The following is a 17,500-nucleotide window of genomic DNA, read 5'->3' as shown; positions in this document are numbered from 1 at the left end:
ACATATACATATCTGTGTGTATGTATGTATACATACATATATATATATATATATATATATATATATATATATATATTATATATATATATTATATATATAATATATATAATCTATATATATATATATATATATATATATATATATATATATATATATATATATATATATATATATTTCTTGCTGAAAAGAGTGATAAAGATATTCACATACCATAGACAAATGTCTTCACTATGTATATATATATTTATCTTTCCAAATGAAAGTTCACTTATTTTCTCTATTTTTCTCTGCTCTATTTATTAATTGCATGTCCTTTTTCGATCATGCAAATCAATGCTGCAACGTTGCTTATTTCTTCACTTATAATAGACGCTTAAACTCTCATCTTTTTCACAGTTTTATATTCATGGGAACTTTATTTTTCTTTTCCGTGCTATTGCAAGGAAAGTTTAATCAATGTTGAAGGTCCTTGGGTGGATCCAGTCATGTTTATGTTGATTAGATTATGAATTACTATGTGTTTATTTGTTCGTGTTCCTTATTTGGTATTCTTTACGTAGTTATTTGGGTTGAGTCATTTCATTTAAATTTTAAAAGCATTTGCGTCTGTATTTTTTTTCTTCTATTGCATTGCTTCCTATTTGTTTAGTGGAATTATTTATGTATGGATCCATCCCACTGCGGCTGCAACTTTGCATAAACTTTCTCTTCACGGGAATTGACTTCTCTCTGACAGTTCTGAAGAGAGGAAAAAACAAACTTTAATGCCATAACTCGATCACACGCTTGCATTCACTCTTGTATCTGTGTCCCTTCGCTCTGGGGTTGACAGTGTCTTGCGAGCGCCTTCCTATCTGGTCTGTTCCTTCCCCTCCAGAGATACTTCGGACACCTCCAGCGCCGCCACAGTGCAGGTCTTGGACCCCACTCACGCCCTCATGGGGGCTCCCGACCCCTCCTCAGATCTTACGGGCACCTCGGAAGCTCCTTCGCCTTCTCCTACTCCTCCTTCCCTCCCTCCTCCTGCTGCCCCTGGCCCCTCCTCTTCGCCCTCGGAGCCCCAAGCCTCCCCTCAGACGCAGTCCCAGTCTCAGCCTCCGCCCCAGCCCCTGCCCCTGCCCCTGCCCCTTCCCACGAGCTCCCCTCCTCCCCCCGTCATCCCCCCGGGCGTGACGGCGTCCTCCACTCGCATGTCCACCTCCACCTCGTCCTCGGTCACGGCGGCCTACTCTTTCCCTCCCTTGCCTTTCACTGTGAGCAGGACCTCCACCTCTGTCTCGGCCTCCTCGCGCGTCCACATCCAGACGCCCCTCGCGCAGATCTCGCTCCGGCAGGGCGTGGACCCCTCCGCCCTCCCCGCGCCCCACCTCCGCCCTTCCCTCCTGCGCCTCGCCGCTCAGGCCCAGAACACGGGGCAGAGCCATCAGTTCTTTGAAGCCCTCGAGCCTACCTCGCCCTCCCCGGTCACTGCCCAGACGCCTCGCGACTTCGAGGACATTCCCAGACTGACGCGGTTTCAGACTGACGGCGCCTCTGCTCCTCCTCCTCCCACTTTCGCTAACTTTGACGACTCTTCTCACAGACAAAAGAGGCAGACCACGACACAGGGACTGGCTTTCTCTTCCTCTTTACCTGTACAGGACGAGACTTTACCCACAGAGTCTGTTGCGGCTCCTTCGCCCGCACAGAGGAACAGGGGTCAGGGTGTAAATTCTAGTAGTCAGAGAGTCTCCTCCAGGGGCCGCGTGAGATTCAGACAGGCTAATCCCTCCAGTGAACCTCTTACTAACAGACAAACCTCTAGATCTAACCAGAGAAATCCTAGTAGGGCCTCATCGGCTGCAGAGACTAGGCAAAGGGTCACACCAAACACCAGAACTTTCTTGAACAGACCAGTACAAAATAACGATAACTTGAGATCCAGAACCGAAGCCGTGAGTCAGCTAGAGGAAACCACCTTTGCTAGACAGCAGGAAGCCCCGGTAACTAGAGACACACCAGTAGCCGTTAGACAGAGGGTCAGTGTCACGTCTAGACCTCAGAACACCAGGGCAGGTCAGCGCGTGCAGGTAGTTAGACGTAGGCCGGTTCCTCAGCCTTCAGCGCAGGAACCGGAGGTCGACAGTCAGCAGGACTTTGTCGCGGAGGGTAGACTAAGCCAAACCGAAGACCCCACACGAGTACCACCCACTGTCATGACAACAGCATTACCCTCTGACAGCAATATCAAGGTCAGTGACAGGATCTTGGACGCGACGAGGATTAGCGAGCTCTCGAACGCCGCGCCCTCCACGACCACTCCGCCGCCCGTCGTGTTCCCCGAGACGAGCTTCTCCTGCCACGACAAAATCCCCGGGGGGCTCTACGCCGACGTCGAGGCGGGCTGCGTCGTCTTCCACATCTGCTCCGTCGAACCCGATTCTAGGTGGGTGCTTAGTGTGATTAGTGCGTTGGTATGTTGTGTTTTTTGTTTTTTTATTGCTGTTGCTCTCTCTCACATTACAAATGATTAATTGGAATTGGTCAGTTGGTTAAAACACCCTCTCCTGCCAGAAAAAAAACACACGTAAACATACCAGTTCAGTCCAACCCCCTTTTAAAAAATGAATAAATGAATAGATAAATAAAAATAATGAATAGTAATGATAACAATAAAAAATGAATAAAACACACTCTCAAAAATAACAAAAAAAAAGAAAAAAAAAATCCACCCTTATCCTAAAAAAAAAGAAAAAAGAATAATCATGATAAGAATAAAAAAAAAAAAATAAATACAAAACCAAATTCTCTACCCGAGAAAGACATCTAACCTCCCTCTCTCTCCTCCTCCCCCCTCTCCCACCCTTTCTCAAAACCAGCACGAAAGACAACAAATTCGTGTGCGGCGCCGGGACGCTGTTCGACCAGACGACCCGCACCTGCCAGGCCGCAGACAAGGTCGACTGCGCCCGCTCGCCGTCGCTCTACTACCTCAACGACCCTCTCAGGGGACCAGGTACGTGTTGCGGGGATTTTTTTTTTTTTTTTTTTTTTTTGGGGGGGGGCTTTTTTGGGGGCTTTTTTTTTTGGGGGGGGGGGCTTTTTGGGACTTTATTTTGGGGGGGTGCTTTTTTTTGGGAGGGGGACTTTTTGGGACTTTTTGGTTTATTGAAGTTTTTTTTCGTTTTTTCATTATTTATTCATTTTAGTTTTTTTTGTTGGTTTTGTTTATTCATTTGTTTGTTTCTTTAGTTTTTTTGCATGTTGATTTATTTCCTAAATTTATTACTTTATTTTCCTTTGTTACTTGATGTTTTTACTTTTCTTTATTTCTCTATTCGATGATTAACTTAATATTTTTATTATGTATTCTTCTGTTTGTGATTCCTTTTGCTTCTTGTTTGTCTATAGTTTCACAAATTTTTATTTCATTTTTCACTCCTTTATAAGAACCAACCCATCTAGAACCCATCCATAAACCCATCCCCCTCATACCCATTACATACCCACATCCCCCCTCTTGCTCAAAATCGCCCTTCCTTAAAAAAAAAAAAAAAAAAAAAAAAAAAAATCCTTCTCTCCTTCCAGTCTTCTTGGAACTCGAAGCCCAGTTACCGGAGCAGCAGTTCGATTTCCCGCGCATTCCCATTCCCGATTCCCAAAATTCCCGCAGAGTTAAGCGCGATGAAGGTAAATGGCTGATTACAAACAAACAAACAAACAAAAACAAAATATCTGGACAAAAAGAAAAGAAAAACAGAGATAGACAATACGAAAGACAGAAACGAATTAAAAGCGACAGGAATAAATGCTAATAAAGAGGTATCTTATAATAGAAAAATAAAAGAAAAGACGACAAAAATATCTCATTTCTTATACAAAAGAGAACGCTAATGACAGCCACGAATAAAACGCGACGAAAGCAAATGGCAATAAACATGAGAAGAAGAACAATAAAACAAACTAAGACAAAAAACAAACAAACAAAAAAAAACTCCCCAAGGACATTTCAGACTCCCAAACAAGAAGAAGAAGAAAAAAAAGATTTCGTAATTTCTCGTTTTTTTCCGAGTTTGAGATTTTAGATTTCGCCGGAGTGAAAAAAAGACGTCGAAACAGAAAACGGAATGTTCATTAAAACTCACATACTTTCTTCTTTCTTTGTTCTTCCTTATTGATTAACGTCTACTACTTTATTTTTTTCTCTGTTTCTCACCGAATTCTCTACATCTTCTGTCTCTTATTCTTAATGGTCTTCTTTTTTTCTTCCTCTTATACCTAATTGTCTTCTTTTTTCTTCCTCTTATTCCTAATTGTCTCTCTTTTTTCTTCCTCTTATTCCTAATTTTCTTCTTTTTCATTGTCTTCTTTTTCTTCTTTTCTTCCTTCTCCCGTTTCTTCCGTTCGTTCACATCATACACACGCGGACTATGTCTCTAATGCACAGATGGACCCACGTACGACCTCTCGTTGCAAATATTTTATGTTTTATGTTAGTTCTTTTTCTTGTTTGCAATCAGATTTGTTTCATGTTGATGACTGATCGAGAATGATCTTTGTATTGACTTCATTGTCTCTTTTTTGTGGTATTTTTATGTATGTAATAATGTGTCTTTATATTCTTTTCTCCTTATTCTATTTCTCCTCCCCTTCTTCTTCCCCCTTTTTCCTTCTTCTCTTCCTCCCCTTCCTTCTTCTTCTTCTTCTTCTTCTCCTCCTCCTCCTCCTCCTCCTCCTCCTCCTCCTCCTCCTCCTCCTCCTCCTCCTCCTCCTCCTCCTCCTCCTCCTCCTCCTCCTCCTCTTCTTCTCTTTTCTCGCCCCCAATCCATCAACACTAACCCCCCTCCCTCCCCCCGCAGACGAAGCCGTGGACCTCTGCCGCACGCGACCGTGGACCCGCTTGCGACCTCACGGCGCGGACGGCGGAACTCACGAGCGGCGGACGGCGGCGGTGGCCTGGTCGAGCGGCGACTCCCGTGCAAGAAGGACTTCCTCTTCTCGCAGCTGAGACGCCGTTGTGTTCCGGAGAAGAAGGTGCGGTCGGATTGGTTGTTGTTGTTTGGTGGGGTGGCGGCGGTTGGGGCGTTGTTGTTGTTGGAGTTCTTTGTTGTTAGTTTTGTTGTATTACTGTTTTTGTTTTTTTTGTGTGTGTGTTATTGTCTTAATTAGTGTTTTGCTACAAATAGATCTCTCTTGCTGGAATTTCCATGATCATTTATAGGCCAAGATTAGTATGTTAACACCACTAAGTCGCCGCAGTGAGGTTCCGTTCGCTAAGCTCCCTCTTCCGTCCCCAACAGGTGAACTGCGCCAAGGAGACCCTCGGAGAGATCCTAGGTTTGGGTGGCGTGAGGTCGAGTTCCTCCGGCACCAGCAGAAGGAAGCGGGCCGCGTCTCTGCTGCTGTCGCACCGGTTCCGCCGTGCCGCGCTCCCCCCGCTGGCTAACCTGGTCCGGACGCACGGCATTGAGGACGCGCGCGGGCGCCGCGCTCTGTACAGCCTGGCAGCCCTCCAGCAGTGGGCGCAGGAGAACGCCCGCCACACGGCCTTCATCAACGTGTACACTCTGAACACGCGAGGCAAAGAGGGAAGCTTCGCCAAGAAGTCTCTCGTCGACGGCGGAGCGGACCCCTACGCCAGCCAGGAGGAGAGCCACAATTACGGCTACATCAGTCGCAGCAAGCGTGACGTGAACGGAACCCAGATCGAGGAGCCGGCGACCTCGGACGCCTTCGGCAGCCCGGCGGACGCCCACCATGAAGCCAAGGTAGAGCCAGTGTCTGAGACGACCGGTCACTCCATTGCTGTGGTCGCCCCCAAGACGACGGTGGTGAGGCACCCGTCTGTTCACAAGTCTGTGGTTCTTCCCGTCACAAGCACTGTTTCTTCGACCGTTCCCTCTTTATTAACGACTCTGTCTACTCTGACAATTACTGGGGCATCAACACCTACCTCCAAAACAACCACCTCAACCACCACAGTCACAGTAACGCCGTTCACCGTCACCGTCACAACAACGGAAACCAAAATCGTTCCCACCGAAACCTCTTTGTTGGCGGGGCAGTCTTCAGCAAGCCCAACGAGCACTGCAGCCCCTTCACTGACTGCAGAAAGCTCTCCACTCCCTACTGTGTCTCTGTCACCCACAGTTGAGTCAATCGTCAACTCGGCGGTCACAGAGAGCATACGCATTGACAGCAGCAGTCCGTCAGAAACCAAACCTGAAGCTGTAACGCCTGTCACCGAGGCCAGCTCCTCCGTCCAGAGTGTTCCTCAAGAAGCGAATATTAACCAGGAAGCAACTACAACGGTTGCCCCTGAAGCACAGAATTCAACCACTCCTGCAGCAAGTACGACAACAGAAACGTCCACATTAAGTACAACGGCAGGAAGCACCACGGTTAGCTCCTCAACAGCATCCTCGACAGTAGAACCAGCAGTGAATATAAAAGCGGAAAGCACCACGGTCACTTCTTCAGCAGAATCATCTGTAGTGAATTCAACAATAGAAAGCACCACGATTGCTTCCTCAACTGAGTCAACAGTCGTAAAAGAAGAAGCAGCACCTGACACCATTACTGAATCTTCAACAACCACAAGCACCACTACTCCTTCTACCACTACCAGTGCCTCGACTCCAGAGACAACTGTAAGTACAGTCTCAACCACGTCAACATCACCGCCTGAAGTTACCAAATCTGCTTTGGAAGACGCCCCTTCAGCCAATGCCACGGCCACGACAGGACAGCCAGCTGATTTCGTATTTCCCGAAGGAAGTATTAATGTATCGACCACCGTAGTACCTGGGGAGGAGGACACGCTGAGTAATGGCACCCTAGTCCAGCCAACTCCGGCACCACCTACGCTGGGCACCTTCACGAGAGACAACCTCCCTGAAACGAATTTCACTTGCAAGGACAAACAGCTGGAGCAGTTCTACCCAGACCCGGAAGCTAATTGCCAAGTCTTCCATTATTGTTCGCCAGGATTTGTCAAACAGCAGGTGCTGGATCTGAAGTTCCTCTGCACCGGTGCCACGATGTTCGACATAAACACCCAGAAATGCGAAGATAGTGCTAATGTTACTTGCAAATATACTGAGATCGATACAAAGCCACCACAGCCCGCTGACCCACCAACCACCACAACGGAAGAACCAGCACCGCCCACGGATATCCCAGTAACCACAACATCATCGACTACAACAACTGCGTCAACCACGACAAGTACCACAACCGAAGCTCCGAAAAACACCACGGAAGCTGCTCCAACAACCACAACAGGAGCTCCAGTAAATACAACGGAAGCACCACATGATGGTCACCATAACTGGAATGCTACCAAGACAGAGGTAGAATCTGCCGGGGATAAAAGCGATGTTGCATCTACGACCTTGGAGACAGAAGTAAGAGAAGTGACCGAGGTAGCCTTGCCTGAAACCGAAACGGTAACCGACAGGGCTGCAAGAGAAGAGGTCTCAACCAGTACAGAAGGCCTAGAGGATGTCGAGACAACCACCGAATACTTCCTGGTACAAGAGCCAGAGATTAACACAGAACTCGGCCCCATTGCCCTTCCTTCGAGTTCCACGGAGGAGCTGCCAGTGGAAAGCTTAGAGAACCCAGAGGGCTCAGAAACTCCCGTCAGCACATCAGTACCTGGCACTGAATCCCCCACAGAGGCGTCCACACTGGAGAGCATATCGCCACAGACTCCAGCCCCCACAGAGGCCGCGCCGCCAACGGAGGCCCCTACAGTGAGCGAGGTATCAGAAGGCAACATCGTTTCCATAGCAACCAATGCCTCCGACTCGAACCACACTGCCGCGACGTCCGGCGAAGTGGCATTGTAGGGTCCATCGCACGACTGGACTAAAGGGTATTAATTAAATGGCATGCCACAAGTCATGCCTGTAATAACTATATTAATTATTCTTTTCTTTTCTTTTGGTTTATTTATTCTGAGAGATTATCAGTAACATAGGTTTATGTGAGAGTTATACCTGTTATCCATGGTATTCCGTGCCAAAAAAAAAAATTACCTACTCTGGTTCAAGGAACAGAAAGAAAAAAAGAAAACATTCAAAAAAGGTATTATTTTCATCACTGTGATACAATGCTGATGTAGGTAACTATGATGCGAAGGGAATTTTACTTCAATCATCAATCCACCATGATAACTTAAAATTTTGAAGTGACGCAATCACTAAACCATGGTTTAATAGTCACATTCTCAAATCTTCGTCTTTTCGTATTTAAGGGATACAAAAAAGGAACTAAGCATGAGGTAAAAAAAAAAGGAAAGAAGATAATCATCCCATTTTAGCAAATCTAGCATAAAGGCCAGTGGTGGAATGTGATACGAGAAATAGGGGAGTCGCGTCAGTCGTAACCAATCCAAGACTTTTAACAGCAGAACAATTGACTACGATGTTGCTTTGTATAAAGAAAGAAAATTAATAAACTGTGTTATTATTGTACAGTAGACAAGTTGTTAGTAATTTTTGAGTCAGATAAGGTTGTGGCATATTAGGCTAGTAGGTATCTTAGAAATGGACTTGTGGTAAAAGGGAAGAAAAGAACTATATATTTATTTGGGGAAGTTTTAGCCATAAAAAAGAAGGGGAAGTTTTATATTGAATAGATATAACTACCGGCCGCCTCAGTTGAATTAAATGTATACACACAAGGGGCATATCTCTAAGGCATGATTCCGGGCACTTTGTTTCTGAGCATAACATTTACGAAATTCATTACAAGTCTCTTTTTAAGATACTCCCAGGGAATAAAGACTCCTGCTATTTAGTTAACAGACTCAGTCTTACTAGCAACTTACAGGCGATTAATAAACACGTGGTCGAAAGTGAGAGTGGTTGCAATGTGCTGCAAATGATTCTGATTATTAACCCTTTCTGTTGAGTGACAGCCGAAGAAAGGGGGAATTTGCTTATTTTTTTTGTCATTATTATTATCATTAGGAAATTACTACTGTCATCCTTTGCTATTTCAAACAACGGAATTCATATGGCATTCATCATCTGTGTTTGTGTGTGTGTATATATATATATATATATATATATATATATATATATATATATATATATATGTATATGTATATGTATATGTATATGTGTATATATATATAAATTATATATATATATATATATATATATATATATATATATATATATATATATATATATATATGATGTATGTATGTATATGTATGCATGTATATTTGTGAAACGAATCCCCACATTACTTTAGACAAACCATCAAAATCCCAGAACGAGCGTAGATAACCCAAGCAATAGAAGAATTGGATATACTGTTACTATGACCCATCCACACACACGCATACACACCGTAACGTTTTCGCTTGATAGCATATGACCACATTTAGTTCAGTATATCAGCATACCATCATATAGTGAGATCTTACATTTCCAGTTACTCAAGCTTAGAGAGAGAGAGAGAGAGAGAGAGAGAGAGAGAGAGAGAGAGAGAGAGAGAGAGAGAGAGAGAGAGAGAGAGAGAGAGAGAGAGAGAGACAGACTCTGAGACTCTTTTTTTAATTACTTTGAACAAGTTTATTGAGAGAGCGATAGAGAGAGAGAGAGAGAGCCACGACGATAATAAATATATATATATAGATTTCTCCATACCGACCTTGTACTCGCGTTAGTCCCCAACCCTATATCAATAAGATGAATATTTTCCTTACCTTTAAATGAGAATATCTTTTTATAATCACCGTCACTAATGAAGCATCGATTTCTAGCTAGCACAGACTGATACACCTAGACTTGTCATTAAACATCATCTACTTGTATATTACATCAGTGTCAATCACCTCAGATAAGCATTAAGGATAATTAAAGGTTTACCACTATTGAAATGTAGCTGCATATGCTGCGTTTGGCTGACTTTAGTTAGTTAGATGTTTGCCTTTCTAATGTTATACATACGTGATTATATGCATGGAAAGATCGTATGGAAACATACATATATTTACGTGTATATAAGGATTTACCTCCTGTTTCACTATTGAGTAAATTCCTTATTGTTTTTGTTTTTTATTTGTTTTTTTACATGTTGGATGACATAAAGAGGTGCATGATATTTTTTTGGAGAATGCACTACTTTGCAAAGAAGAGTAAAAAAATCAAGAGTAACTAACATAGGTAAGGTAAAGATTAATTAAGCTTCGTTATCTCTTACGAATTCCAACGAAATTTCTGGAAAAATCCGGCGATGTTTTACCTACATTTTGTCATGCTGAGTGATATTACTTATGAGTGATATTACATTATTTGAATTGATATTTGAGTGATATTTTGAAGGCATGTGTCATTGTTGAGATGGAATGTGTAATATTTTTGTAAACAGAATCAGACGTCAAGTAGTAGTGTTAAGTACGCAAACACGGTTTATAAGTAAAACATAGACCTCGGGAGGATGAGGAACCAAGGCAGTCGAACTGTATCCCTGCAGAAGGTACCATTAGAAGATGAAGTTATTTCAGCGTGTGTGTGTGTGCGTACCATGGTTCACGTGACCGAGTCTTCTTGGTCACCCAAAAGCCCAGAATGATCGGACGACCGGTGGAAAAGATGCCTGTCTTCCAGGTGCTTGCAATAACGTATTATTATTATTATTATTATCATTATACACATTTTTTTGTTTGTTTGTTTTTTTTGTAAGTGATTAAGGAGAGGCGAGGGAAGGGTCAATCTTTTCCTTGACGTTCCCTCGGCCTGAATCTTGTTCCTTTTGACTTAGAAATGAAAGGTCTTTGAAGAAGGATTTTCTTGCTGAGGTAGACAGGTGTCTCACCTAATTATCACGTCACCATTGTCATTTCCAGAAACGAAATTCTCTTTTATCAATGTTATTTACCCAGATTTCATATTTAAATAGCTGTGTACCTGACCAAAAAAATCCTTATGGAAGTATTCCCTCCTTTGCTACAAGGCAATTTCGAGAAGAGACTGCACATCATGTATGCAACTTGCACGTGGCTTAATCTTTCTTATACCGATGGCATGTCTAAGCCACTTGCAACGTTTATACATGGATATGCATCGTGAAGTTTATGTCTGGCGATGAGCTGCCAGAGAAGAAGACAATTACATGTTACAGATGTACATCATTTTGTGGATGTGTTTGGATGGAAGTTTACTTACTCGTTGGGGAATTTTGGTACATTAATTTGAGTTGTTTATATATATATATATATATATATATATATATATATATATATATATATATATGTATGTATGTATATCTATATATATTTGGAAAGGTGGTTATTTCTAAACTGAATAAAGTAAATGAAAGTATGGGGTGAAAGTGTTAGTAAAGTTACGGAGAAAATTGACCAAACAGGAATTTCTATTTGTGTATGTTTAGTCTCATTTCACTCCATCTAGAATTGAATAATCCTGTGATGAGAATTATTTTTTATTTTTTATTTTTTTATCTTTTATTTTTTTTAGAGAGAGAGAGAATTAACATCGAAAATACTCAGTGTAGGAATAAGGAATACTCCCGTTAAAACGTCTGTTGGTCGACATTTCCGTTAACAGAATCCAAACACATCCATTCTGTTCGTAATGTGTAACGAACTCCGTGACAAAGAAGCCTTTAACACACTTCAACAAGGTTCAAGTTCATCACACTGTAAATAGAAGATGAGCCTTGCTGGAAAAATAATAAAACTCATTTAAGGTTTTACACAACTAGGAAGTAAATGAGCATTGGCTGCTTTTCTTGCATTTGCGATTATGATATTTATTATAGCATATATCATTCCTGCGTTGTTTCCATTACTGTTTCCTTTATCTTATCTTGCCTCATAATAAACATGGAGACTTCATGTTCATTGGTGGTTTTACTGGCATGACCCTTCCCCCCCCCCCCTTTTTTTTTTTTATGTCTGATGTCCGATTTTTTTTTTTTTTTTTTTTTTTTTTTTGTAAGTGAGAATGTTTTTAGATCATTTTACGGAAGCGGCTTGAGTCTTCTGTTATTCTGAATTGTAAACGATTTGTTCTATTCTTTCGTTGATTCGCTTTTGTGCTGCCTCTCCTCAGTTCCTTGTTCCTGACTAAAACACCATCAATGCGTCAATTATTCAATCAATTGTTTCCCACTCAAGTTGAATATATCCATCAGTCATTGTATTTTATTTTTTCTAACCGAAGTTAAATATATACATCAAATTGTCTAATAAATCCCTGGCCAAAGTGTCATCAACCCATCAATCATCCAATTAAAAGTGTCTGGATAAAGTAGAACACATTATTTGAATTTATATTTATTTTGCTCTAATAAGAGATTCCAAATACTTTACATTTCCTATTTTTATATCAAACTCCTTCACCAGATACATACATACATAATAAATATATATATAATATATTTTATATATGTATATATATATACATGATATATATAAATAATATTATATATATAAATATATACACATAATATATATAAATAATATTTTATATATGTATATATATATTATATATATACATATATGTATATATATATTGTATATATACATATGTATATATATATATATATATTATATATATACATATATGTATATATATATTGTATATATACATATGTATATATATATATATATTATATATATACATATATATATATACATATATATATAATATTATTTATATATATTATTTATATAAATTACAAAAAAGGTTCTCCAGTGAAAATATCCCAGAGTGGAACATCGGGATTTGAAGTACATTGCAAGTTATACAGTTGTTGTTTTTTTAATTATTCAACATACATATATGCGACTCTTGCAAATAACTGACTGAAGGTAAGCATTATTCCATGAATGAGCAAGGGTCACGTGATTCATTCCGTCGTGTTGGTTGAATGATGAAAATTAAGAGTGACTTCGGGAGGTCGCCTTTTTTTGTTAAATTCATCACTTCGCGTGAATATTTTGTTTTTCATGATTCATTTCCAAAGGTGGTGAATGCGCCTTTGGAGTTGGACTTCATCACATGACAGGTCGGTCTTTAGAGTGACCTGTGACCTGTGGCAGCCCAAGTGATTCGAGGAAGAGAGAGAGAGACATACTTATAGGACTGTTTACGCTGCTGAACATGCACTTGTATATATCCATAAGTACATATATACATACCACACAACTAAACACACTCTTCCACACACACAATAGAGACAGACAGAAAGAAGAGGAGAAGGGAGGAAAGAGGAGGGAGATAACTGATTTTAAACAAATTAAGAAATAAACATCTCTAATATCCATTAGCATTTCGAATTTCAGCCCATGAATAAAAATCGCTGTTATTAAAACTGTAATGGTATTCTCGACCTATTTTATGGCCCAGCAATAACACACGCACGCACGCACACGCACACACACACACACACACACACACACACACACACACACACACACACACTCACACACACACACAAACCATATATAGATTTATTCTTGCTGTTAATCCTCAACCTTTTTAATTAGATTTGATTATCATTATCGTTTCAATAACTCTATTCTTCGTATCATAATTATCCTTTTGTTAACAACTTGATTTAATAACCTTATTATTATTCACTCTTTATGAAACTCACAGCATTAAGAAAATAATTTACAATATATGAAAGAAAAAAAAATACTCATGGACGACAAAGAAAATATGACAGATAAATAGTAATAATCTTTATCATAGTTATCACTCCTATTTCATAACGAAGATGGGGAAAGTGGAGGAGAAGAATATGAATAAGAAGGAGAGAAAGAAGAAAGAGAATAGGGGTAAAGAAGGATGGAAACATGAATAGGAGAATGGAGAATGAGAAGGCGGGGAAGAGGGGAGAAGAGAAGAGAGGATGGATGTTGAGAAGAGGAAGTAGAAAATGAAGAGATGGAGGAGAAGAAAAAAGAAAGATGATGAAATGGAAAGAAAAGGAGGAAGAGGGAAGGACTAAAAAGAGTAGGATGTGAAGCGAAAAAAAGAAGAAACGAAGGTGGAAGAGAGGAAGTATGGCGAAAAAAAAGAAACAAAAGAAAGAAAGGCAGAGGAGGGAAAGAGAGAAAGACAAAAACAGAGAGAGAGAGGGGTGTGTGTGTGTGTGTGTGTGTGTGTGTGTGTGTGTGTGTGTGTGTTATTATTGTATATATATATTATTATATATATATATATATATATATATATATATGTATATATATTATATGTATATATATATATATATATATATATATATATATATATATATATACATATATATATGTTATGTGTATATATTATATATATATATATATATATATATATATATATATATATATATATATATATATATATATATATATATATGGTAAATTTTCCGAATAGCGCCGTGTTACTAAATACCACAAAAGTGGTATCGATGAATTCCTCTCAATCTGTACTATTCATATATAGTGAATATAATGCGCGATTCCACCCCTGGACCCCACAATCTGGGCCCTCCTTCTTTAAGACACTTCGTGCTACCTCGTGCTACTTCGGGGCATATTTCACATGCAAAAGCTTAGCCCAATTGCCTACCTAACTTTGCCTAGCTTTGAAGTTAGCCCCAGCCAAGGGGGGGGGGGAGCTTCGCCGCCCCCTGGACCCCCTCTATTCAGGGCACTTCGTGCAGCATACCTTGTGCAAAATACCTTGATAACCATTATCCTCGCCCTGAAACTCAAACATGGTTGTGTTTAAGTATTTACGGCTAATGACGAGCAGTGGACTGGACACCCTCAATGAATTACCTGCATGCGCTGTTTTGTTCTCTCGATAGATGGCGCAATATTCTCCAGTGTTTACAGTATGATTATAGAGTGCCCTCTATTGAGTGGTCGGGTCATTATCGGTCCTAGTTTCCTATCCTGAAGAATATCTGAGACGAAGGTTCAGTTGCTGTCATCATGGTGTAGTGTGAGGGTCTTTCGTGGTCGCGGCCTTTTCTTCTACAGAACTAATTACGTATCATAAGTACACGAAGTGCAATGAATAGGGGAGAACCACATGGGGGCGTAGCCCCCTCTTGGCAAAGGCTGACTTCAAATCAAGGCAAAGTAAGGTAGGTAATTGGGTTAACATTTTACATGCGAAATATTACCCGAAGTAGCACGAAGTGCCTTAAAATAGGGGGGGGGGGTGTCCAAGGGTGGACTAGTAGGTGCCCTCCCCTACTATCGGGGCCTGGATTGTGGGGCATAGGGGCGGAATCGCGGGGGTAAAGTCGACTATATATGGATAGTACAGTGTGAGAGGAATCCATCGATACCACTTTTATGGTATTTGGTAACACGGCGCTATTCGAAAGATTTACCTATACATACATACATATATATATATATATATATATATATATATATATATATGTATATATGTATATATATATATGTATGTATGTATGTATGTATATATATATATAGATATATATATATATATATATATATATATATATATATATAAATATATATATAAATATAAAATAGTCTACCCGTAAATACACTATTCAAAGAAAACATATTAAAATTTACAGGGGAGACTTCTTCCTTTCAGTAGACAACGAGGGGGGGGGAGGGTGAAGTATTGACATTCATGAAATAAAAGTAAACCAAATACCTGAATAAAAATATTTTTCATTAAAGTATAGTCGTAAGTTGTGCTCAAGGAACTAATAATTATCTTAATAAATGAGTAAGTCAGGGGTGACCAAACCCCTCCCGCTCGATCGCATGACTCTGCAATTTTATTGAAGAGCATACAATATTCAAATTGAAGTTTACATTGCAATAATCGGGGCAAATTATTATCATTATCTTTGTCGCCTGCGGTACCTGCGGTGTTTATTATTATTACTATTATTATTATTATTGTGGAAAGAGATTATCCTTACTAACATATGAGAATCACAAGTGTAAAGATACTATGTATACTTTATCATATACTTCTCTCTTTCTCTCCCTTCCTCCTTCCCTCCCTCCCTCTCTCCCTTCCTCCCTCCCTCTCTCCCTTCCTCCCTTCCTCCCTCCCTCCCTCTCTCCCTCTCTCCCTCCCTCCCTCCCTCCCTCCCTCCCTCCCTCCCTCCCTCCCTCTCTCCCTTCCTCCCTCCCTCCCTCCCTCCCTCCCTCTCTCCCTTCCCTTCCTCCTCCCTCCCTCCCTCCCTCTCTCCCTCCCTCCTCCCTCCCTCCCTCCCTCCCTCCTCCCTTCCTCCTCCTCCCTCCCCTCTCCTTCCTCCCTCTCTCCCTTCCTCTCTCTCCTCTCCCTCCCTCTCCTCTCTCCCTCCTCCTCCTCTCCCTCTCCTCTCTCCCTCTCTCCCTCCCTCCTCCTCCTCTCCCTCCTCCCCTCTCTTCCCTCTCTCTCCCTTCCTCTCCCTTCCCTCTCCTCCCTCCTCCCTCCTCCCTCTCTCCCCCTCCTCCCTCCCTCCCTCTCCCTCCCCTCTCTCCCTTCCTCCCTCCCTCCCTCCCTCCTCCTTCCCTCCTCCTCCCCTTCCCTCCCTCCTCCCTCCCTCCCCTCCCTCCCTCCTCCCTCCCTCCCCTCTCCCTCCCTCCTCCTCCCTCCCCCCCCCCTCCCTCCCTCCCTCCTCTCCCTCCCTCCCTCCCTCCCTCCCTCTCTCCTCCTTCCCTCCTCCTCCCTTCTCCTCCTCCCTCCTCCCTTCTCCTCCCTCCCTCCTTCTCAATTCTCCTCCCTCCCTCCTTCTCTCCCTCCCTCCCTCTCTCCCTCTCTCCCTTCCTCCTTCCCTCCCTCCCTGCATCGATGTTTCTAGCACGTGATAAATCATACCTGAGTATGGAATGTATGGTTCAGTAATAGAGTTTACACCACACATTATATCCAGATAGATACCATGAGATAGACCATGAACCGAAAGTGTTTAAACAGATGACAACATACCGAAACACCTCTCTAATTATGGACTAGCAAAGAGCTTAAAAGAGCTTAAAAGAGCTTAAAAGAGCTTAAAAGATAGCGTGACTAACAGGTAGGCAAGGATGGTCTAAAAGAGAATGAAGTCATAACTCTCACTAATGACAACTTCAATGCGCATTCCTCTTGATGGAGAAATCTGAGTGATTATTTCACTTTGGGGCGATTTTTTAAAGAATATTTTTCTTCCGGTAACGATACTTTTTTAATTCTGGAAGCAGAATTAAAATGGAAATATTGTGTGTCTGTGTGTTTGATTATATATGTGTGTTTGTGGAAGAGAGAGGGAGTGGAAGAGAGAGAGAGAGTGGAAGAGTGAGAGAGAGTGGAAGAGTGAGAGAGAGTGGAAGAGTGAGAGAGAGTGGAAGGGAGAGAGAGAGAGAGAGAGAGTGGAAGAGAGAGAGAGAGTGGAAGAGAGAGAGAGAGTGGAAGAGTGAGAGAGTGGAAGAGAGAGAGAGAGAGAGTGGAAGAGAGAGAGAGAGAGAGAGAGGGTGGAAGAGAGAGAGAGAGAGAGTAAAGACATCATTAGAAGACACTCCATC

General features: G+C 41.6%; 1 protein-coding gene across 1 annotated transcript in view; it reads left to right on the top strand.

Moving 5' to 3' along the window:
* The window catches only part of LOC122257569 (uncharacterized), a 287,476-nt gene extending 279,128 nt beyond the window's left edge, over positions 1-8,348 (top strand). The window contains 6 exon segments of the mRNA XM_043022920.2: positions 878-2,425; positions 2,859-2,995; positions 3,568-3,669; positions 4,839-4,868; positions 4,871-5,013; positions 5,280-8,348. Coding sequence (XP_042878854.2) covers positions 878-2,425; positions 2,859-2,995; positions 3,568-3,669; positions 4,839-4,868; positions 4,871-5,013; positions 5,280-7,832 — 4,513 coding nt within the window. The 3' untranslated portion in view covers positions 7,833-8,348.
* Positions 8,349-17,500: the final 9,152 nt, after the last annotated feature.

The sequence above is a fragment of the Penaeus japonicus genome, unplaced genomic scaffold (assembly GCF_977035675.1).
Source record: "Penaeus japonicus unplaced genomic scaffold, GWHDUDI00000001_assembly GWHDUDI00000006, whole genome shotgun sequence".
NCBI lineage: Eukaryota > Metazoa > Arthropoda > Malacostraca > Decapoda > Penaeidae > Penaeus > Penaeus japonicus.
This window is presented reverse-complemented; position numbering and strand designations above follow the sequence as displayed.